Here is a 23,841-nt window from a genome sequence, read left to right as displayed (position 1 = left end):
TATGAGTGACTTGGGCCCCAGCCATTCCCCTGCCAATCCCTGCTTTACTGTCTGTTATCTGGTACAACCAGGAAGAAAGCCATTATAGGCATCCTTGGTTGCTGACCTCAGATAGAAAGAGCTTATGCCTTAGCCACACCCTGGAAGAGAGGTTTGTAGGGACAGCTGCTTTCAAAGGACCAGTCCTGCTCTGTCCCTCCTGGTGGGTTTGCTTCCTAGCAAATGCACTAGAGTACTGGCTCTCAGACTGTACTGTGCATAGAATTACCTAAGGTGCTTAAAAAAAAAAATCCGGATCCTGGGCCACATGCCAGATCAATTACATTCGAATCTCTGTGGTTGAGACAGGCATCAGCACTTTAAAACTTCTCTAAGTGATTTCAATGTGTAGCCAAATTTAAGAACGGTTCTCTAGAGCTTAGATCAGAGGTTCCCAATGTGAGTTTCTTGACCGGTAGCTTCCCTTTGACTTAGGAACTTGGAAATGCAAATGGTCTGACCCCACTCCAGACCTACAGAATGAGAAGCTCTGGGGGGTGGGATTCAGCACTTTAACAAGCCTCCAGTGATTCTCATGCTCCCTGGCTCAAATTTGAAAACCATCACTTCATTCAATGCCTCTCAAGTTTTCCAGTGCAAACAAATCACCGAGGGATCTTTCTGAAATGCAGATCCTGATTCAGCAGGTCTGGGATGGAGGTGAGTCTGCAGTTCTAGCAAGATCCCAGGTGATGCCAACACTGCTGGCCCCAGAACCACATGCTAAGGAAGAAGGTGCAACAGAGCATCTATATGCAGCCAACAGCATTCCATCCTCACTCGGGAAGAATGGAAAACTGAGGACACTTGTTTCTGCCAGAAAACCCCAGGCCACTCACTGTTCCAAAGCTAAAGCAGGGTTATTTCCATCATGCCCCAGCATCTGATTGGCTCCTCGTGAGTAACCTCACATGGCAAGTCAACCCACCCAGTGATTGTCAACACACATTCCTAGCTGTGCATCTTGGAAGAAACTCCAGAAAAGTCAAATAGCTCCAGACTATACAAGGAACCTTCTGCAAGTGTGGCTGTCTACTCCTTCCTGTAGAATCTCTAAAGTGTCTCCTCCCCATGAGGCCAGAAAGAATAAGGTGCTTCCACTACTGACCAGCGTTGAGGGGAGAGCTCATCACTAACACGTGGGGATGTTATAACCAACAGCCAATGAAACCTCTGCCAACTGCAGAGGTGAGCAAAAGTCTCCTGAGTATGTGGGCTGCATTCCTTCCGCCAGGCACTAGGAAGAGTGTGACTGACTGTATTACCCTTTTTGCCTTGGCCACTGGGAAGCTCAGGGCTCCCTTTTGCATGCCCACAGAACCTCCCACTTGTACTTGGGCTTGTGACCTCACCTGGCTCTCCCTTATCTTTCAGTTGGCATTTTCCCTTTTGTTACTTTCCTTCCCATCCATTTTTAAACTCATTATCAATTGGGGGATTTTTGCAGAAACTAATGCCTTTGACTAGTTATTTTTACTTTGGCCAGTCAAATATTAATTCTGTTATTTCACTAACACTTTGCAGATTATTACATTCAATAGTTATACCTGACACACCTATAAAGTCTTCTCCAGCACCATGAGTTTCATTTTCATTTTGAATATCCCAATCAAACACTAAGGTTTTTTTTTTGTCTTTTTGTTGGTCTAATACATTCTGAATCAGAACTATATTCTGAAGAACTATCATCTTCTGAGACACTATTATTTATGTTGCTTAGACAATCAGAGGAAGTAACTGCATAAAATTCACCAAAAAATTCTTTTACTCAAAATTTTATAATGCATCATTTTTGAAATTTTATGGTAATAAACTTGCGTTTATAATATACACAAGGTTGGAACAAAAATTTAACAGAACAAAATGTGAATTATGACAATCGTAAATTGTATAATGAACCCTTGATCAATTTTAAGCTCTAATAACTTTGCACGGTGACGTTAATTGTATCACTCTCTAAAAACATATTGATATGTCTCCAGACAAAAACGTCTGGGTAATAAAAGACATATTAACACATCTCTGGTCAAATAATGTGTTAAAAATGCCCTGTCTCAGTGATGATCTTGCATGAGTTCCCTAACTTCTCTATCCTTCAGTGCCTGCATCTGTACAATGGTGATAATAACAGAGCCAACCTCGCAGTGAGGGTCATATGAGTTAATAAAGGCTTGGCACACAGCACTCAACAAATATTCTTTTTATTATTGTTTATGTGAGCCCACGTAAGTCCTTTGGAGAATACATAAATGTCCCATCGTTATCACGCTGATGGCCCTCCGGGGAGCCCCCTCTCCAGACCTGAGCCCACCCCAGTGAGGTCTCAGGCCTGGCCAGCCTCCCCGCTCCCCTCACTGGACAGGAGGCTCCTGAGTGCGCCATGACAGGACCGCTCCTGCTCCGTCCTCGGCGTGTGGCCCACCCACCTTGGCTGTCCAGGCCGATGTCCATGACGCCGTGCTTGACCTTCATGTGCCGGCTCAGGTTGCCCTTGAGGTTGAACTTGCTGGAGCAGTAGGGGCACTTGAAGGGTTTGCTACCCGCGTGAAGGTGCATGTGGCCCAGCAGGTTGTACATGCGGTTGAAGGACTTCCCGCACACCTGGAACACACCCCGCCCCAGCCCGGCCTCGTCAGCCTGGGGGCCTGTCCTCCCCCGCCCCTAGCCGCTCCCACCTCCATGGCTGGGCCTGAATCGCATCCCCTTTGTCCCTTCCTATGTGACCGCAGAGGCCGAGGACTGGGCCCCTCCTTGCAGGTCACCGTTCCTGCGGGTCTGCCCCACACTCCCCGAGCCGAGGCTGAGACCCAGGCTGGGAGCTCTGGCAGCACTAAGTCTCTGGCCTGGGCTCCTGAGGCTGCACCGTGACCTTCACCCCCACCCCCAACTCTCCAAAATCAACTTCGGGGAATTCCCTGGCGGTCCAGTGGTTAAGATTCTGCACTTTCACTGCCAAGGGCCTGCGTTCCATCTCTGGCTGGGGAACTAAGATCCCACAAGCCTCAGTGCAGCCAAAGAAAAGCAGCCAATTCAGTAGCTTGTAGGACTTCAACCGTCACCACCTACCCCCCACCCTCCCAGAGCCCAGCAGTTTCAGCCAACGGGGGTGGGGTGGGGGGAGCAGCCCCCCCCCTTGCCCAGCCTGGGTCCCGCCTCCTGTGATCACACGCTGGGGCCACTTGTGAGCAAGTCCTGCCCCGGGGCCCGAGGGTCCGGTACCTTGCATTTGAACGGCTTCACGGGCGAGTGGACGATCATGTGGGTCTTGAGGGTCTGCTTCTGCACGAAGGTCTTGAAACAGATGTGACACTGGTAGGGCCGGACGCTGGTGTGGATCAGCATGTGCCGCTTCATGTTAGCCTGCAGGGTGAACTCCCGGCCGCACACCTCGCACTTGAACTCCTTCACGCCCTGTGGGGAGGTGGGGGGGCGGGCGGGAGCCGTGGTCAGGACCGCACGATGGACACAGGTTCTGGGAGTGTGTTCGTGCGGCCCCGAGCATCAGGGCTTCTGGGAAATGACTTCCTGTTGTTTGCTGTTTCTTAGTCTCTCAGTCGCGTCTGACTCTGCGACCCCATGGTCCCAGTGTCTATCTCTCGGCAGACAGACCGTGTCTCCTGTGTGGGCCGGCTTGACACAGTGAAGATGACGTGTGTGACCACCAGGGGGCCCTGCCCTTGGGGAGCTGACTACGTGCATGGTGTGTGCACTGCATACACTGAGGCTGATCATGGGAATGTTTTCAGTTTTATCAGCCTTTGATTTTTGCTTTCCCCTTTTCTTCATAGTATTATTTATTTATTTATTTATTTTAACACTTTGTGGACTTGTGGGGATTTTAAAGTCTACAAAGATAGGAGAAAGATGGCAAGTACACAGCACGTGTACTTGTCGCTCTCTATTCTCATCACCCAAGCCCGCTGCAGGCATAAATAATCAATCATCTGGTTTTATGGCCAAGGCCAGATTCAGCTGCAGAATCCTTCTTAACATTACAGTCTAGGTAGCTACACCAATTGAATGGAGGAGCACCTGCCATGAAATCTGCAATCATCTCTGCTGCAGCAGAAAAAGTTCCCAAGGGGACTTCCCTGGTAGTCCGGTGGCTAAGACTCAACGCTCCCAATGCAGGGGACCCTGGTTCGATCCCTGGCCATGGAACTAGATCTTATATGCCATAACTAAGACCCAGTGCAGCCAAATAAATTTTTAAAAATATATTAAAAAAAAAAAAAGTTCCCAGGGCTGGGACAGGCTGGATTCTCGGCTTGGCAGGATATTCTCCCCTACTCACTGCAATGTCCACTGTGAGAGACAAGGACACGAGTTCAACCTGGAGCCTCTCTAAGGCCACAGCTATGGAGAGTGGTAGCTCTATGCACATACGTGCTGTACTGGTCAGTCATGTCCGACTCTTTGCAACCCCATGTACTGTAGCCTGCCAGGCTCCTCTGTCCATAGGACTTTCCAGGCAAGAATACTGGAGTGGGTTGCCATGCCCTCCTCCAGGGGATCTTCCTGACCCAGGGATCAAATCGGAGTTTCTTATGTCTCCTGCATTGTAGGTGGGTTCTTTACCACTAGCGCCACCTGGGAAGCCCCAGCTCCATGCACATTCAGCTTCAGTGTGAAGCTGGTTGGCTTTGGGTGCAAACCACAGCGCAGGCCAAGTGCCAGAGTGGGATGGTGGGACCTGAGAGGCCTCATTCAGCCTGTCTGGATGTAAAGGCCCCTCAAAGGAGGTGATGCTGGCTGAAAGTCAGGGTGGCTAGCAGCCTCCAGGGAGGGAGGAAGGCAGGGGAGAACTGGTCAAGGTGATGTCTAGAGACAGCGGACAAGACAGTGTTGCTCTGCCATCTGTCTCCACAGGCCACTTTGCCTCATTTCAGAGTATCTGGAACCAATTGTACTTCTCCATAACAAATATTTTCCCTTACATTCATTCCCTTTTTAAAGCTTTTTTTTAAAAAATATTTATTTGGCTATATCGGGTCCATGTTGTAGCACATGGGCTCCAGAGCACACAGGCTCAGAAGTTGTGGCCTGTGGGCTTAGTTGCCCTTTGCCATGTGGGATCTTAGTTCCCCGACCAGGGATCAAACCTGAGTCCCCTGCATTGGAAAGTGGATTCTTAACCACTGGACCACCAGGGAAGTCCCTCACTCCCTTCTACAATGAAATATATTTAGGATTTGCTTAAAAGAGAGTCAATGGCACCCCACTCCAGTACTCTTGACTGGAAAATCCCATGGACGGAGGAGCCTGGTAGGCTGTAGTTCATGGGGTCGCTAAGAGTCGGACACGACTGAGTGACTTCACTTTCACTTTTCACTTTCATGCACTGGAGAAGGAAATAGCAACCCACTCCAGTGTTCTTGCCTGGAGAATCCCAGGGACGGGGGAGCCTGGTGGGCTGCCGTCTATGGGATCACACAGAGTTGGACACGACTGAAGTGACATAGCAGTAGCAGTAGCAGTAAAAGAGAGTCACACGCTTTTGATAGACTCTCGTAATTATGAGAGGCAAGGGGAGCCCTTTGTGTTCTTGAGCATCTCATCTACTTCCCTACGGCATCCTGGCCTCTCTCTGGCCTGGGTCCTCCCAGCTGTGAGATGGAAAATCAGCGATTCTCCAACTATGCTCCTTGGGTCCTGCAGGGATTCTTCAAACACTTCAGTTCAAATGTTTTAAAATGAATAAAGTTTTACTATTTAAAAAACTAATTTCAGAGCGCCTGAAACACTGGGGCTGAAGCCCCTGCAGAGCTCCAGGCTTGCGGCCGGCCCAGTAAGTCCCCCCAAAGCGTTTGCTGTTGACCTAAGAGGGCCCAGCAGGGTGGCAGATGTGTCCCCTCTGCTCACCTGCATCTGAATTGCAGGTGTCAGGATTAGGGAGGAGAAACCACATTCAGAAACATGTCTTTGGTTGTTAAATTGAAAAAACGGTTCATATCGTTAAAAAAAAAAAAAAAAATCCCCCAAACCACACACACAAAAACCAAAATCCAAATAAACAAAAACTACTTTCAATTACATCTTTTTCCTAACACTCATCAAAATAAAGCAGAGACATCACTTTGCTGACAAAGGTCCATCTAATCAAAGCTATGATTTTTCCAGTGGTCATGTACAGTCCCTTGGACAGCAAGGAGATCAAACCAGTCAATCCTAAAAGAAATCAACCCCGAATATTCATTGGAAGGACTGATGCTGAAGCTGAAGCTCCAATGCTTTGGCCACCTGATGCAAAAAGCCAACTCACTGGAAAAGACCCCGATGATGGGAAACACTGATGGCAAGAAAACGGGGTGACAGAGGATAAGAGGACTGGATGGCATCATTGATTCCATGGGCATGAATCTGAGCAAACTCCAGGAGATGGTGAAGGACAGGGAAGCCTGATGTGCTGCAGTCCATGGGGTGCAAGGAGTTGGACACAACTGAGCAACTGAACAACAACATCAAAATAAATATAATGATAAAAATAAGAAACATTTGGGAATTCCCTGGTGGTCTGCTGGTTAAGAATCTGCCTGCAATACAGGAGATGCAGGAGACAGGAGTTTAATCCTTGGGTAGGAAGATCCCCTGGAGGAAGAAACTGCAACCCACTCCAGTATTCTTACCTGGAAAATCCCATGGACAGGGGAGCCTGGAGAGCTATATATAGTCCATGGGGGTTGCAGAGTCGAACACGACTCAAGTGACTGAGCACACAAATATTAAAAAAAGAAAGAAAGAAACATTCACCACCTAAGTGGTCTCATCCAACACTATGGGAAGCCCTGGATGAAAGCTCGGCAGGAGGAGAGAGCAGAGACTCAGGAGGCCGGCTGAGGGGAGGTGTGTGGCTGGCGGGGAGGTTCCAGGGACCAGGTCTGGCCAGGGTGCGGCGTGGCGCACGGCGCCCTTACCTTATGGGTGAGCGAATGCTGCTTGAGGTGGTGGATCTGGCTGAATTCCATGCCGCACTCGGTGCACACGAAGGGCCGCACGTTCTGGTGCTTGAGCATGTGATTCTGCAGCTGGCTGCGGTAGTGGAAGGACTTGTCGCACTCCAGGCACTGGTAGAGGGTGGGGCCTTGGTGGGAGGCCAGGTGGCGCTTGAGCTGCGTCAGCGTAGAGAAGTCCAGGCCGCACTCGACGCACACGTGGCAGCGGCCGCTCTCGTGCTTCACCTCGTGGGCCTTGAGCTCGCTGGGGTAGGCGAAGCCGCGGCCACAGAAGTGGCAGCTGTAGGGCTTGACCTCCGAGTGCAGCAGCATGTGGCGCTTGAGGTGGCTGGTCTGCGTGAAGGCCTTCTGGCACACCTGGCACTTGTGTGGCCGGGTGCCCTGGTGTGTCAGCAGGTGCGTCTGCAGGTGGCTGGGCTGCTTGAAGAGCTTGCTGCAGTGCGGGCAGGAATGCGGCTTGATGCCGTTGTGGCCCAGGATGTGCGTCACCAGGTTGTACTTGGACGTGTAGGACTTCTCGCACATGCGACACTGCCAGCGCTTCTGCCGGTCGCCGGCCTCCACCAGGTACGAGTCGTCAATCTGCACGTTGATGTCCAGCCGGTCCAGCTGGGCCTTCTTGTGGCGCTCCACCGTCGAGCCGGCTGCGTCCGCTTCGAACTCGCCCACCTCCTGCCACACGAAGCCCTGCTCCGGCTTCACGGGCTCCGGGGACTCCATGGTGGGGGGCTCGGGGTCGCTCAGCGGGGGCAGGTGCGGCGGCTCGAAGCTGCACTCCACGGGCAGGGCCTCTGGCCTGGGTAGCGCCATGCTGGGCTCGGCGAAGGCGTCCCGGGCCGGGTCGGGGAAGTGGGGGTCGAAGGGGGCTACGTCCAGCTCCGGCCGCGGGGCGCGGGGCAGGTGTCGCAGCGTCCGGGGCTTGCGGCTGAAGACGCTGAGGTCGATCATCTTGACCGCGCTGCTCTGCACCAGGGCCTCGCAGCCGCCGCCGGCCGCCTCGGCTGGGGCCTCTGCTGGGCCGGCATCCTTGTCGTCGCCGCCGGGCACTGACACCTCGTAGACCTCCTCCTCCTCCTCCACCTTCTCAAACTTGACCTTGGGCACCAGGCGCACAGGCGGCCGCGTCTTCCGCCGGGTGTGCTTCTCGAAGGCCGCCTCCACCTCCAGCACCTCCTCCTCAGCCGGCTCCTCCAGGGCCCGCCCGTGGCAGGCCAGCTGGTAGACGTCGGGGCCCGGGGGCCGGGCCTCCCCTATGGCTGCCCCGGACAGCTCCGGCCCCAGGTCCGGGTAGAAGGCTTCGGCGCTTATGGTGGCTCCAAAGAGCTCATTTTCCGAGACCAGGCCCAGCACGGCGGCCTGAGCCAAAGACAGCACCACCACGGCATCAGTCTGTGTCCCTGAGTCCATGAAGCCCTCCATCCCGTGGCGGCTGGCTAGGAGGGCATCGCTGCGGGAAGAGAAGGGAACATGAGCACCGCCAGCTCAAGGCTGCCAGACCGACGACAGACAGACACACGCTCAGCGAGGGCTCGCCCAAGTCTGGGTGTGTCTGTCCCCGACGTCTTTCTATTCCTGTCTTGGGAACAGGGTAATTACGGGGAGCCCTGACACCCTCTGTGTATCTGATCTTTGTTTGCCACAACCTCCATCTGCCTGTGGGGGTCCTGGGTAAGCCCTGCCCCCTTGCTGGCCTCAGTCTTCCCATCTGTGAAATAGGGAGGCTGGGTTTCCCCAGTGGTACAGGAGTTCCCAAAAGAGTCGGATCCAAAATGGCAAACAGTAAAGATTCTGCTCTTTTAAAAACTGATGTTAAAAAAACCCATCTTTACTCAAATGAAATACATACCTTGTTCGCACACAATGGCTTTGTGTCTAAGGTATAATTAATGCTACACTGACCTTGAGACTGTACAGCTGCCACCATTTGCTTGGCATGTGAATGTGGTGTTTTGGGTTTTTAAATATATTGGGCAAGAACAAGGCAACACACAAAAATAAATTAGGTGCCAAGGCCAAGCTCAGACAGCAGTTACCACCTGTCAGCCCTGATGCTAAATGACTGTGCCTTGCACAACAGGTCATTGCTCTTGATTAGCTAAATGTTGCACATTTAATGACCTAAATTTACACCGATTAAAATATAGCTTGTGTCTGATATGTACCCTGGAATTTCACGAAAGATCTGATTTGAAAGAAGGAGTCTGTGATGGCTAACAAGCTGGAGAAAACTGGCTGAAGTGAATGCTAAAACTAGCTCCCAGCTTCACAGCCACGGTCTCTGATCCAACAGGTGTTTCTACAAAAGCCACCGAGCCCACCTGTCCAGGTCCAAAGCCGGGCATCAGCTTCCTGCCTTCCTAGAGGATCCGCCACACCGGTGCCCTCTGCGTAGCCTGGCCTTTGCACAGAGTTCTCCCACCAGGGTGCCCTTTCCCCAACCCCACTGAGCTCCTGGCTCCTCCCACCAGCTCCCCAGGCTTCCCTGAAATTCCTCCAGTTCCCGGTGCTTCTCAGCTCTCCAGCTCTCCCTGACAGCCGGGATGTGGGAGGGCCTCCTCCCTGGCCTGGGGTCCTCATCAGATTGCACCCTGCCCCCTGCTCAGTGTCTAGCACAGCACAACAGAGCTGCTCCATAAGGAAGGGGAAAGACAGGACTGTGGTGGCTCCTGCCTGAGGCTTCCTCCGGGGCCAGGGTCAGGTGCATGGCGGCGGCCCTTCCTCAGGAAGCAGGCTCCCGGCCGGTGTCTCCCTCCCCCTAGCAGGCCAGAGGAGCTTCCCCTTCCTGAAGCCAGCTAAAAATAAAATACCCCAGAGAGGAATTTTAGCCTCCTTGAAATGGACACTAAAGAGTAAACTATTAAGCTTAAAGCAGGGCTCTCGTGGAAGGGGTCGGATGGAAGGAAAACCTCTGGAACAGGCTGGGGGTTGTGGGGAGGGGGTGGCTAGCCCTGATGGAGAGAGCTCACCCTCCCACCCTGTGTTGGAAAGAACACTCAGCTGGGAGTCAGGCAGCCTGGCCTCAAGTCCCAGCTCTGTCACATACAAGTGACTAAGCAAAGTCACTTCTGCATCTCAGTTTCCCCATCCAAGAATGGGGGAGGGGGACTTCCCTGGGGGGGCCCAGTGGTTAAGACTCCGCATTCCCAATGCAGGGGGCAACCCAGTGCAGGGTTCTATCCCTAGTCAGGGAACTCTAAGACCCCCCCCCCATGCTGCATGGCATGGCCTAAATAAATAAATAAATAAAATTAACTGGACCGCCAGGAAAGTCCTCAAAGCAGCAGACTTTTTGGATGAAAACCACAGACCTGAGAGATTTCTCCATTCTGGGGTCCCAAATTCATCAAAGGTTTGGGTGATTCTATGTCAGCCTCTAGAGACTAAGAACTCATTTGATCAGTGCAACAAATAATTTGCTAAATCCCTGGTCTGGGTTGGGCCCTGTGCTTGGAGATGAAAGGCAATGAGGTCCCCCGTGGTGTCCAGAGGAGACTGCTGTGCCCACTGCAACCCCCCTGCCTCCCCGTGCGGGGAGCCTCACTGCCTCAGAGGACAGCGGCCCATCTGACCCAGCGTCCAGCAGCGCCCAGCGGCAGCCCTCGTGTCAGCTGTGGGCTTGAGAAAACAAGCAGCTCAGCACTTTTTCCAGACTTCCCCAAAGGCAGGGCCAGCAGAGGGGAGGGACTGACCCTCAGCGGCGGAGCCTGTGCTGGGACTTGGCCTGGATTCCGAATTCAGATCTGAACTTTGCCCGTTTCTGGTTCAGGCTCATCCTGTCACGCCCTGAGCCTCAGTCTCCTCATCTCTGCTGAGAGGGAGGTGATGCCCGAGTCCTGGGGTGCTGAGGACATGAGATGAGTATGTCGGCAGAGATGTCAGTCCCTCCCCTGTGCTTTTCTCCCCTCCAATCCCACCTACTTTATTTTTAATTGGAGGATAATTGTCTTACAATGTTGTGTTGGTTTCTGCCATACAACAACACAGATCAGCCTTAAGTATACGGATGTCTCCTCCCTCCCACCTCCCCACCCCACCCCACCCCACCCCTCTAGGTTGCCACAGAGCCCCAGGGTTGAGCTCCCTGCATCATATAGCAAATTCCCACTATTTACCTGTTTTACCCATGGGGATGTGTATGTTTCCAGGCTACTCTCTCTAATCATCCCACCCTCTCCTTTCTACAAGTCTGTTCTCTATGTATGTGCCTCTATTGCTGCCCTACAAATAGGTGGATCAGTGCTATTTTTCTAGATTCCATATCTCCTGTGCTTTTCTCCAGGCCCCAGTCCCTGGCAGCACCCCTCTTCTAGCACCTGAAGGGAATGGGAGCAAAGAAACCCATAACACATCACTCTATTGGCAGATGAGGGCTTCTCAGGTGGTGCAAGTGGTAAATAACCTGCCTGCCAATGCAGGAGACGCGGGTTTGATCCCTGGGTCAGGAAGATCCCTTGGAAGGGGAAATGACAACTCACTCCATATTCCTGCCTGGAAAATCCATGGATAGAGAAGACTGGGGGGCTACAGTCCATGGGCTCGCAGAGTCGGACATGATTGAGCACACACACAGACATTGGCAGATGAGCGCCTGCCCATGGAAGCACATGTCTGGGGCAGCCCCCCACAGGGAGGGTGGTCGTGTAACATTCCAGCCCTGTTAGGAGGACCTTCTAAGAGCAAAAGGGCCACTCCCAAGGCTCACACCAGGAACCCAGGTGCAAGCTGAACCTGCCCCTGGCCACCATGCATCCCCCTCCCACAGGGACAGGCTGGTGGTTTATTTTGGGGCTGAGGACTACAGCCCGTGCCTGGGTGTAGACGGGGACCTGCTCACAGCCCTTGCTCTCGAGGGGTTTGTGCCCAAGTGTGGGGACACACAGCTGCCAACAACTAACCACAAACGCGGTGATTGAGTGCTCAGCAGGTCCTAGGCAAGCCCTTTAATCCTAAAAACAACCCCGCGGGGGTGGGCAGTAGTGGGCACCACACTCCACGGCCCAGGAATCCGAGGTGTAAGTAGCAAGCTCTAGAGTGCCCTGGCAGGGGACTTCCCTGGCAGGCCAGTACTGAAGACTCTGTGCTTCCAATGAAAGGGGAATGGGTTTGATCCCTGGTTGGGGAACTAGAAGACAAAACAGTGCCCCGGCAGCGAGGGTGGCACTGGGTCAGCACCTGGGCCCATCCAGGCTCGGTACTTGCAGCTCCGCCCTGCCGTCTGTGCAACCTGGGAGGCCACATCTTGGCTCCGAGCCCTCCCTCCTCAGGCTCCCGTGAGCCAGCAGGAACACACGGGCAGACCCAGGACCTGCTCCTGTCTGGCTGGTCCAAGGCTCCAGCCGGACTGGGCAAGGCGGGTCCCCTTCCAGGGCAGCTAGAGCCCCTCTCTCCTTGGGTATGCACTCAGAAAGCACTTCTTCCTGGGAGCCTTGATTAACCCACCTGCCGGTCAGGCCCCTGCTTAACCGATGCATATCACACTGTAAATACACGCTGAAGGGGCTGAGTGTTCACTGGGGCAGCCAGGCAGGCTGTGTGTGTATCGGGGGGAGGAGCTGTGTTTGTTGAGACAGAGGCCCGGAGAAAGAAGACAGAGGGAATCTAATTCTCCTGCATTTCACATGCGTGTTTGTCCGCCTATTGCACATGGGGCCGGGGGTTGGGAAGCTGAGGGCTTTGCAATGCGGGTGCCATCATTCCTCCTCCTCCTGGGCCATCTTTTTGTACCCCCTACCCCCGCCCCAGCTCCTTCTCACAGGCCACAGCCCTCCTGTTTTAACATCCTGGCACGGGCTGCCCAGGGCAGGAGGCGCACCCAACCTGTGCACCAGGGCGGGGTCCCCACACCTCAGGGCCCCTCTTGTCATTGGCCTGGGCCCTCTTGAGGCACGTGGCTTCTCAGGGCAAGGCCTCTCTCCCACCCCTTGTGCTGTGGGCTCAGAACAAAAGCTCTCTACAGTGTAGTGTCCCAGAGAAAGGGGAACTCAGACCGCCCTGGGCTCCGCACTGCCAGGGCTGTGAGATGAAGGGCCACCAGGGTAGGGGATGCGGCTCAGCCTCCTACCAGGACACCCTGGTCCCTGGGGTGGAGAGAAAGGGAATGGCAAAGGCAGGGAGACAGAGGGAATAGAATCACTGCTTAATTGTAGTGTGAAGACCTGCAAGGGGAGTTGGGGGGAGGGGGGCCACAGCAGAGAGAGACAGAGAGAGGGGGAGAGAGAGAGAGGGAAGGAGGGAGGGAGAGGCTGCGGAGGCCAAGAAACAAAAGCGGGGGAGGGGGAGGAGGAGCCTGCAGAGGGGGAGGGGACTGTGCCAATGACAGGAGAAGCCCAGGGCTGTCCTATTTCCCAGGGCTTAGCATCACCCTCTCCCAGGCCAGCCCATGGGGAAAGACACAGTCTCATTCCCAGAGGCCCAGCAGGAGGCCTCCCCAGCCCAGGCGGGGCCCCAGGGCCCCCGGAGCTCTCACTGCTGCTTCATCTATTGCTGTGCTAAGATCCCTGTAAAACACTGACACAAGCTTGTCAAATGAATTAATGAGTGACTTGCTCGGTGACCCTGGACAAAGTCACCTGGTCCCCCAGGGTCTCAGTTTCCTCATCTGTAAAATGGGCACAAGTGGCTTCTTGGGAACTTGAGGGCGGGTTAATCCTTGGCTTACCTGCCTGTCTTCTGGGGCCTCCTCCCCAAGACGGGAGCCCACTTCCTCTCAGCTACACTGCTTTAAAAGCTCCTCTCATGGAGACCCCCACCTTCATGCACCAGGGGAGGGTCATGGAGCTCAGGGCCACCATTGTCCCTGGGAACCAGACAGTGGGGCAGTTGAGGCCTGGTCTTGCTTGGGGCTGGCAATACAGGAGTCATTTGGAAGGAAGAACCAACAAGACTTTGTGACCATCTGGCTATTTTTGCCTCACTCTTGCCACCAGGACATCGCAAAAACCAACGGAAGACACAGGAATGCTCCGGGGCTTTTGCCCAGTCTTGGGACGTCACTCAGTACCCTGTGATACATTACCCTCAGGGTGATTTTTGAGGGTCTGCTCCCTGACACAGGCCCCACAGAGCCCCGGGCTCCTGCTGGGGAGACAGGTTCACCCCTTCGGTACTGCAGCTGAATCACTGACTCAACACACCGGCCAGGCGCGGGGTGCCATTCTTGGCTGTGAAGATGTAGTTGTTGCTGTTGTTGTTCACTTCCTAAGTGGTGTCTGACTCTTTGCAACCCCATGGACTGCAGCCCGCCAGGCTCCCCTGTCCATGGAATTCTCCAGGCAAGAATACTGGAGTGGGTCACCATTCCCTTCTCCAGGGGATCTTCCTGACCCACGGATCTAACCTGGGTCTCCTACATTGGCAGGAGGGTTCTTCACCACTGCGCCACCTGGGAAGTCCGAGGATATGGTAAGAAGCATAAGTTCCCACACCAGGGGGAGCTGCTCTGAGCAAGCTCAGTCTAAAACCTGAGGCTCCAGGAACTTTGGGAGGTGAAGCACTGGGCTCAGGTGGGTACAGGGCCCCACAGAATAGCCGCTGGGTCCCGAGAGGCTGAACTCTGAGTGGTGGGGACAGGACCAGTGTCTGTGCCCAGGGAGGGGGGTAGGGAGTGACAGGTATGAAAATGACTGTTTTTTGTTTTGTTTTTTTTAAAAAAAGCACCTCACGGGACTTCAACTTAGAGCAAAACCACCCTCTTTGTTTCCTCTGTTGTCCCCCTCTTAAGGGTAAACTCTGCTCACATCCCATGAAAGGAAAAGGAAGCGAAAGTAAAGGCTGGAGGTTTGTGCAAACCTCAGGGCTCCTTGCCACAGTCTCACTTCTGTCCAGCCCACAAGGTCTCATTGGACTCTGGAGCTGACCAGGCGGCTGGGGTGGGGGTGGGGTGGCCCAGAGGGAAGTGTCCGAGGCTCTTCCTTACAGGAGTCGCTCTCTGCCTCAGCTTCCCCTTTTTCCTTGGACAGATTTGCTAAGCTCTGGCTCCAGAGGTCAGAGTGGCTGGGCCACCAATACAGGGCCACCAACCCAACACAGGAGGGCCCGATGAGGGGAAAGGACTGGTCCAAGGTTACACAGTGAGATGCTGGTGAAGCCCAGAAGTCCATCGTCAGCCAAAATCTACCTGACCCTCTTTTAAAGCTTCCTGTACGTCTGCATCTTACACATACACACAAATATACACAGTGCTGTTTCCTACCTCAGGGCCTTTGCACAGGCTGACTACCCTGGCAGGACTTGCTCCTTCCCTCCCACTGGGTGAACACCCCTTCCTTCTTTAGGAATAAGGCTTCCTAGGTGGCTCACTGGTTTAAAAAAAAAAAGAAAGAAAAGAAAATCCACTTGCCAATGCAAGAGGCATAAGAGACTCAAATTCAATCCCTGGGTCAGGAAGATCCCCTGGAGAAGAAAATGGCAACCCGCTCCAGTACTCTCGCCTGGAGAATTCCCTGGAAAGAGGAGCCTGGTGGGCTACAGTCTATGGGGTCACAAAGAGTCGGACACAACTGAGCAACTGAGCCCACACAGCACACACACACAGGTATGGCCTCCCAGGAGATATTCCTTTGCCTGGGGGCAGGGCGAAGGCCTCTTCCACAGCCTGGGAACATCAGGTTAATTTTACCAGTGTCTAGGCTGGGTGCCCAGTTGTTTGGTCAAACAACAATCTGGATCTTCTGATGTTGTGATGTCATGGTTGATGTGATTAACATCTACAATCAGCTGACTTTAAGAAAGGCAGATTACCCTCCTTAACATGGGCAGCTCTCATCTAATCAGTTGAAGTTTTCAGAAAAAAAACCTCCAAGTTTCCCCAGAGAAGAAGGGGATTGCATATCACAGAAATCCTGCTTGGGCCTCCAGCCTGCCAGCCTGCCCTGCAGATTTTGGACTTGCCAGCCTCCACAACCGCATGAGCCAATTCCTTAAAATAAATCTCTCTCTGTGTGTATATATCCTGCTGGTTCTGTTTCTCTAGAGAACGCTGATACAGTTGTAGCAATTCACAATTGTATCTGTTGATGGGCCCTCTCCCCCACCAAAGGTCCACCCCGTAGGACGGTGGACGGTGACTGCAGGGGACTGTCCAGAGAGAAAGACACCAGCCTCCTCTGTCCATGGGATTCTCCAGGTAAGAATACTGGAGTGGGTTGCCATTTCCTTCTCCAGGGGATCTTCCCAACCCAGGGATCAAAACTGTATCTCCTACATCTCCTGCACTGGAAGGCAGGTTCTTTACCATTAGTGTGACCTGAGAAGCCCCAGAAATGTTAGTCCACTCAGTCGTGTCCGACTCTTTGGACCCCATGGACTGTAGCCCGCCAGGCTCCTCTGTCCATGGGATTCTCCAGGTACAATCTTGGGCCCACTCTCAATTCAAACTCTTCCAAGGACAGAGGTCCTGGCTTCACAGGGTCCAACTGGCACTGCCTGATGAGAGCACCGGTGCCTGTGCCAGTTAAATCAGAATCTCTGCCTCTGGGGCCTGGATATCATGTTTCTCCAAATCTTCCCAATACATTCTGATTCTCAAAATGAATTAGTAAGAGCTGATGAGCACCCACATGACCTGGGCCTGAGGGTGAATGAAGAGTGCCCTCCCATGGATGCTGTGACGCCTGCACCTGATGGGCCCTTCTTCCCCACTCTGAGGGGTCCAATGCCCAGGCCAGGATCCCCATGCAGCACACCCACGCCTACCCCCCACCGCAGGCGGTTCATACAGGAGCTGAGACCACTGGTCTGCTTCTTCTCATGTCCCAGATGGACTTAGGCCATGGAGGTTCCCCTCTTGGAAGCACAGCTATGCATCAAGCCTTACACTCTCAAGCAAACTCTTCATACACAAAGGTGCATGTGAGGTGGAATAAGGCCAAAACTCAGGGGCAGTGACACTGAGCCAGCTGGAGCCAGCCCTCCAAGGAGGAGGGAGGGGGTGAGCATGTCCGGAGAAGCAAGGCCGTGCACTCCTGGGCAGTCCTGGTTCCTGAAAGCTGCCAGCCCCTGCCACCAGCCTGGGGACCCTCAGTCACCCTTTTGTCCTGAGGAAAACTGAGTGGGTTCTTGATTCTTGTAGAGAGTGCTTGTGACTCTTTGCGGCCCCATGGATGTAGCCCGCCAGGCTCCTCTGTCCATGGGAGCTTCCAGGGAAGAACACAGGAGTATTCTGGGTTGCTGTGCCCTCCTCTAGGGACTTTTCCTGACCCAGGGCTCCAAGCCCTGTCTTCTGTGTCTCCTGCACTGGCAGGCAGATTCTTCACCACTGAGCCACCTGGAACCCCTTGTGGAAATGAGCCCAAAATAACAGGGCATCTAATTAACTGCCAGGAACAAACACTGAGCTGCCTATAGAGCTGCAAACAAAGCACACAGCATCCTCCTCGGGTACGGGGGTGACGTGTGCCTCTGATCTCAAGTCCCTGCGTCCCCAGAAGGCCGTGGGCTAGGGTTCCTCCGGCCTAATGCCTTGCTTGCCACAAAGAGAGAAAGCTGGGTTCTCCCGCAGCGGGAAAAGTAGCCTCGCTGAAGACCCCTCATCTTCGAGGCTGGTCTTGGAATCTTCATCAGTAGGGTTGGAAGGGCCTTTGGGGACGCTCCTGTCCAATGCTGTCATTTGACAGATGTGGAAACTGAGGCCCCAAGTCTCCCGCCCCACAACGGGCACCAAACTGAGGGCTCTCAATTCCCAGTGCGTTTCCATCCACCCACCCATTCATCCACAGCAAACATGGCAGCCGCCCCACACACTCAGGCTGTCCCACCAGCCTGTCGGCTGCATCAAGTCCAGACACATCAGTAAAGACCTATAAGAACTTGCTTGATTGGCCCTTGCTTACGTGGCAACTTCATAGCACTGTTTGTTCCCTTAGTCATCACCCTCCAGCCACGTGGCCCTTCCTTATGTTCTTTAACAGATTCACATGCTGTTCCCGGTGCCTTGAATGCTCTCTTGTCCCTCAGCCTCCAGCCTTCAACTCTGGCATCACTTCCTCGGGAACCTTCCCTGCCCACCCTTCCAGCCAGGTCTGGCCCCCCAAGTTCTAAGTAGTTACAACTTTACTGCTTTTCCTTCCTGGACTTTACCACAATTTTTAACGACAGGTCTAACTGTGTAATTATTTGCTCAATGTCTGCTACCCCAGTTAGATCACAGACCATGGGAGGGCAGAGAGCACGTCTGTGCGCCCACGGTGCCGTCCTCACAGAGCACACATCTAGAATGATCGCTGTGCCTTTCGAGAACATCCATTCCAAGTGGGAAGAAAAAAAAAAAAAGGGCCCCTTGCCGATCCCCAGGTGGACACCCCCAGGTCTGTGCTTCTTTCCCTGAGCTCCAGGACTAGACCCGGTTCCCAGGAGAAGGAATGGCAAGCTTCATGTTTCTGCAAGGCTCTGTGTCTTTTCTCCAATTCCAGAAGCAAAAAGCAAGTCTATTCTTGAAACAAGGACACTCATCTGGACCCAAAGATCACCAGCGTAATGTAACAGGGAAAAACAAACAAAACTTGGGCTCACAAGTTCACGGACAAAGATAAGAATCACAACTGAAGGAACATCGGGAGCCTTTTTTGGCTTGACCTTTGTCAGGTCCTGTGATGAGCGCGTGCAGTTCCCAGGCTTCCAGGCAGCCCTCGTGGGGAGGAGAACCATTTCCATTTTACAGTTGTGGAAACTGAGGCTTAAAGAGAGGCAGTCCCTGATGGGTAGGGCAGGGCAGACCCCAGCTGGGCCAGCCCCAGGGGCCCAGGCCCAGCTTTCTCCACCCTGCCACCTTTGGGTGGGGATGAGCTTTCTGGGTCAGCTCTTATTTCCTTTCCAACCTCAGTTTCTCCACACTGGGGCCCGATTCAGACCTGGGAGCCCCTCCTGGCTTCCCTTCCTCCTCCCCAGCCTTGTCTCAGGCCCCTCCCACACTGAGCCCTCAGCCTTCTCCATCCGTCTTCCTCTCCCTCCTTCCGTTTCCGTGGCAACCCCATCCTCTGCTCTGCCACTCGGTCCTGCGTTCCCATCTCTTTCTTTCCTCTTTCATCTCTCCCCTCATTGCGGTATATAGCCCAAATCCCCCTCTGTCCTTTGCTTCTGGTCTCTAGTCCCTTTTACTCTCCTTTTTATCCCTTTCAATATTCTCTTGTCATCTCAGGGCGACATTTATTTATCTCTTGCTAAAAAGAAAGAAAGAGGGAAAAGGGGAGGGAGTGAGAAAGGGAGGGAGGAGGGAAGAAAGAAGAAAGGAGAAAAAAGAAACCCTATTTCATCAGCTCCAGCCATCTTTCTTTCCAAGGGCTAGACTCAGACAGATCCCAGAATGGACCCCCTGCTTTGCCACCATGCAGACCCTCTACTGACCTCACTAACCCCTGAAGAAAGAAACGGCAACCCACTCCAGTATTCTTGCCTGGAAAATCCCATGGACAGAAGAGCCTAGCGGGCTACAGTCCATGGGGTTGCAAAGAGTCGGACATGACCGAGCACACATGCAACCACAGGGAGGAAGTAAACACAGGTGGGGGGTGTCCAGGGGAGGAGGGCTCACTGGGAGAGGGGGCACCCTAGGGGGCTTGGCCCGGCTTCTCTGGGGTCAGGCTAGGGGAGGCACCAGAGGCCCCTTCAGGAGAGAACAAGGCTGGACCCAGACTCAGGGTTAAGCTGGGCCCAGCATCCCTTTGCATCCCTGTCCCAGCAGGAAATCACTGCAGTTCAGGAAAAGTCCACACATACGCTGCCCCACGTCCTACACCTCCTCCAGGCCCCACTGTGCCTCGTGTGCACATATGCATGAGACACAGGGCCTGTCCCAGTCTGGGGCCCACAGCGATACTGCGGTACCCAGCTCCCCTCACTCCAAACACAACAGTGAGATTCACAACCACTCTTCATAATTCGTTCTTCCTCGTGATCCTAAATGGCCTCTGAGCAAAGGCAGCACCAACTGGTGGGGACTCTCTGACTCTGCAGTTTTTCTGACCATGCCAAGTGGCATGCAGGGATCGAACCTATGCCGTCTACAGTGGAAGCACAGAATCTTAACCACTGGACCGCCAGGGAAGTCCTGTCTCCACAGCTGAAGACAGAAGTAAGGGTTGTCAGTTTTTTCCAACTTTTTAGCTGCCGTTAGTTGAGCTTATACTACCTTCCAGGCGCGCAATCATAGCCACCCCAGGGAGATAGGCATCTTTATTTTCATTTTACAGATGAGCCAACTGAGGCTTGGGAAAGCCTGTCATTTGTCCAAGTCACCAAGCCAGTAAGGAGGTGAAGGTGCGATCTGAGCAGGTTACAATCATGCCCCTTTTTCTTTTCTTCTTCCTGTGTTCCCGGGAGAGGAAGGTCATGTGACTCCCAGCCCAGACACCCCAGCCCCTGCCTTCAACACAAGAGAAACAGATTTACCACCGAAAACAAAGCAAGCCGATCACAGCCGGGCCCCAGTGTCTCAAAGTGACAGAGAAAACACGGGAGCTGGTGGAAAATGCTATCAAGTCCCCTGGCAAACCAGAGCCACATGGAGAAGAAAGGGGCCCTGGACCCCTTCAGGAGTCCACGGGCAGCTTGAGCTACTGCTGAAGCTGAGCTGTGTTGTGGGCCAGGGAGGAAGTATTGGTGGCCACGAAGTCCTGGGGCTCAAAGGCCCTTCCGGAGTAGCTCCCACCTGCCCTGTGCGAGCAGCTGGCAAGGCCCGGCCTCAGGACGCAGCAAGGCCCAGTGATCCAGGCCTGCCAAGCCCAAGGAGGTGTCAATGACATGACCTCTCTGTTTCTCCTCTAGAAGGCAGGCTGAGCACATCAGGAAAACCAGGAGCAGGGCCCAAGGAGGAAGAGATGGGCAGCAGCAGAGAGGGAGGGGAGGCATAGAAGGACAGCCCCTCAAGGTTTCCCCAGTCAGTGGCTCAGCCTAAATAAATCTGCCTGCAATCCAGGAGACCAGAGTTCGATCACTGGGTCAGGAAGATCCCCCTGACAAAGGGAATAGCTGCCCACTCCAGTATTCTTGCCTGGAGAATCCCATGGACACAGGAGCCTGGTGCGGTACAGTTCATAGCATCGCAGGGAGTGGACACGACTTAAGTGACTGATACACAGAGGGGAGAGGAACCCAGCTCTCGGTCTGGCAGGCCCAGCCCACACCCCCATCTCTGCCACAGATGAGCTAGGTGACCTTGGGCAAGTTCCTCAACCTCCCTGGGACTTGGTTTCCTTGTTGTAAGACAAGGAACTGTGACATGAAAAGGATCCACCGCATACTGAGCCCTTCCTTCAGGCCAGGCTTTTTTGCCTGATGAGATCATGGGCAGAAAGCACGACTCCCTTTTTTCTTTTCCCTTTGGCCACACCACGCTGCATGTGGGGCCTTAGCTCCCTGGCCCTGAATTGGAAGTGTAGAGTCTTAACGAATGGAAGGCCAGGGAAGTCCCAAGTGTGACGTCTTGAAACAAACCTACGTTACAGAGGAGGCAACCAAGGCATAAAGGAATAACTCACCCAACTCACCTCATCTAGGATACACACGAGAGAAGTAAGTGAAGTTTGGGTTTCATTCTTGAGTCTAACTTAAGTGCTTAAAAAAATTTTTTTTTAAATTTTGGCTGTGCTAGGTCTTAGTTGTGGCCTGTGGGATCAGCTGCTGTGTATGGGCTCTAGTTCCCTGACCAGGGATAGAACCCAGGCCCCCACACTGGGAGGGCAGAAGTCTTAGCCACTGGACCACCAGGGGAGTCCCTTAAGTGCTTTTTAAGGCAAAGGAAAGAAAGGAAATACAGGTATCCGTGGGGGATGGGCTCCAGGCCCCTGGTGGAGACCAACACGTGCAGATGTTCGAGCTCCTTACATAAAGTGGGCAGTACGGTCAGCCCGCCTGTGCCGTGTCTGATAGCAAGCCCGGTGGTGCACAGTAAGGACTCGATTACCGGGAGCTGTTGCTGCTGTTATCAGTCCAGTCATCATCCACGCCCTGGGCCAGGCTGGTGATGGTGGCTGGTGGGCAACACAGACCCCACTCTCGGGGACCTCACATTTTGGTTTCAGAGACAAGACAAAGAACCACGGAACAGGAGAGGAAAAAAGCACAAAAAGCATGGGGTGCCACAAAAAGACAGAGTAACTTTGCTTTTTTTTTTTAAAAGGGTGTCAGGAAGATTCTTGCAAGTCAACGGGCACTTTGGGAGTCAACGGCGACTCCACCGGCTGTGGGGTTCGGCTTCACCCCGTTATATATTGGTGTGGTGGAGCCTCAGGCCCCTCATCTGTGACACAGGATCCCAGTTTCCACTTCCCAGAGCTGAGCCCATCGGTCCAATGAGCATGATCTATGGGATGCAGTACACAAGAGAGGGGCTGGGACAGTCTAGGAAGAAGAGAACCTTGCTCAGAAGCCCCCACCCACCTCCCCATCTGCTGCAGCGAGAGATGAAGGGAAGGGAAAATGGCAGAAGAGCAGCAGGCAGAGAACGTGCCGAGGGCTGAGGACGGCCGAGGAGGGTGGCCTGGCCGTGGAGCCCTCTCCTCACTCACGGCAGCTGGCGTGACTCATCCCGGGCCTCCAGCCCAGCAGCGTCCCTGGCAGCGTCTGCCAATGCTGTAATCAACATTTATTTTGCAGTCACCCACACACCCAAGTCGAGTCCGGATTTATGCCAGGAGAGGAGTAAAGAATGCCTCTCTCATTCACGTAATGCCTTCATGTATCTCCGGAGGGGAAGGACAGCTGCGGAAACATTCAGCCCGAGAGTGTACACATGCAGACATGAGACGCACACGGCCATCCACACAAGCCATCGTCAGCGGCAGTACCGTGCCAGCTCGCTCCTTAGTCACCTAACCACCCGCACTGTCACATGGTGAGTCGTGGGTCAGAACCCACGTGAGGGGTGGACACCTGCAGTCCAGCCAGGAGGATGAAGGTGGGGCCGGGGGCAGCCCCTGAGACATGCAGACGTGAGATGAGAGGTTCAGGGCAGACTGCACACAGAAAGCAGGGAAAGAGGCTGGAGCCCCAGGACGGGGGTGATGCAGCCAGCCCCCGAGGGGTCTGTACTCTCCCAGGACTAATGGGGGCTGGGGAACCTCTCACCTGCAGGCTTAGAGGAGAGGTGGGAGGAGGACCAGAGGGCAGAGGCCAGGAACCTCTGGGGTGGCCTGGACGGAGGGCAGTGGGGCGGGAGGGCCTTGAGGGCAGGCGGGTCCACAGACATCAGAGGAGAAGGTGGCCAGGGTGGCCGGCTCAGCCCAGAGTGCAAACCAGTTTCCTCTGATCTGGATCATAAAGGATGACACTGAGGCCCTTCAGAGCAACAGTCCCCAGGCTCTTTGGCACCAGGAACTGGTTTCGTGGAAGACAGTTTTTCCACGGACAGGAGCAGCGTGGGGTAGGGCGGGGGCGTGGTTGGTTTCTGGACAATTCAAGTGCACTACATTTACTGTGTACTTTATTATCATCACATCAGCTCCACCTCAGACCATCACGCATTAGATCCTGCAGGGTGAGGACCCCTGCTTTAGAAAACCTCACCTGCAGAGTGCTAAGCTGTGGACCACCTGTCCCCAGGCGCTAAAATTCAAATGCATGTGGTATGTGACGCAAAGGCCAAATGAGTTTAGTGGAGGCGACTATTATAAACCAACCAAACGTCTGGCCTTCACCAGAGGTGTTTGCGGTGGACTTGAGGGTTTCCTCAGCACACCACCTGCTGTGGGGACAGCCTGTGGGGTTGAGGTTCCTCAGAGAGGGCCATGGTGAGGCCCCACGACCGAGGGCGGCAGGAGGGCCTGGAGTGAGCCAGGCCACTTCCTGGTTGTGAGCCCTTGGGGCAACTTGCTTCATTTCTCAGACCCTCAGTTTCCTTAAGTGCAAACGGGAGGCA

At 53.9% G+C, this 23,841-nt stretch overlaps 1 protein-coding gene across 4 annotated transcripts in view; it reads right to left on the bottom strand.

Annotated features, from left to right (window-relative positions):
- ZNF710 (zinc finger protein 710) overlaps window positions 1–23,841 on the bottom strand; it is a 74,565-nt gene that overhangs the window by 5,429 nt on the left and 45,295 nt on the right. For 3 of the 4 annotated variants that reach the window (XM_055556650.1, XM_055556651.1, XM_055556653.1), the window contains 3 exons: window positions 6,954–8,439; window positions 3,259–3,450; window positions 2,038–2,640 (listed from right to left, as the gene is read on the bottom strand). In XM_055556650.1, the coding sequence (XP_055412625.1) occupies window positions 2,251–2,640; window positions 3,259–3,450; window positions 6,954–8,411 (2,040 nt within the window). In that variant the 5' untranslated portion in view covers window positions 8,412–8,439 and the 3' untranslated portion in view covers window positions 2,038–2,250. Of the gene's footprint in view, window positions 1–2,037; window positions 2,641–3,258; window positions 3,451–6,953; window positions 8,440–23,841 lie in introns of those variants that run through there. The other variant, XM_055556654.1, reaches the window with a different exon arrangement.

This window comes from Bubalus kerabau, chromosome 19 (assembly GCF_029407905.1).
Source record: "Bubalus kerabau isolate K-KA32 ecotype Philippines breed swamp buffalo chromosome 19, PCC_UOA_SB_1v2, whole genome shotgun sequence".
Lineage (NCBI taxonomy): Eukaryota > Metazoa > Chordata > Mammalia > Artiodactyla > Bovidae > Bubalus > Bubalus kerabau.
This window is presented reverse-complemented; position numbering and strand designations above follow the sequence as displayed.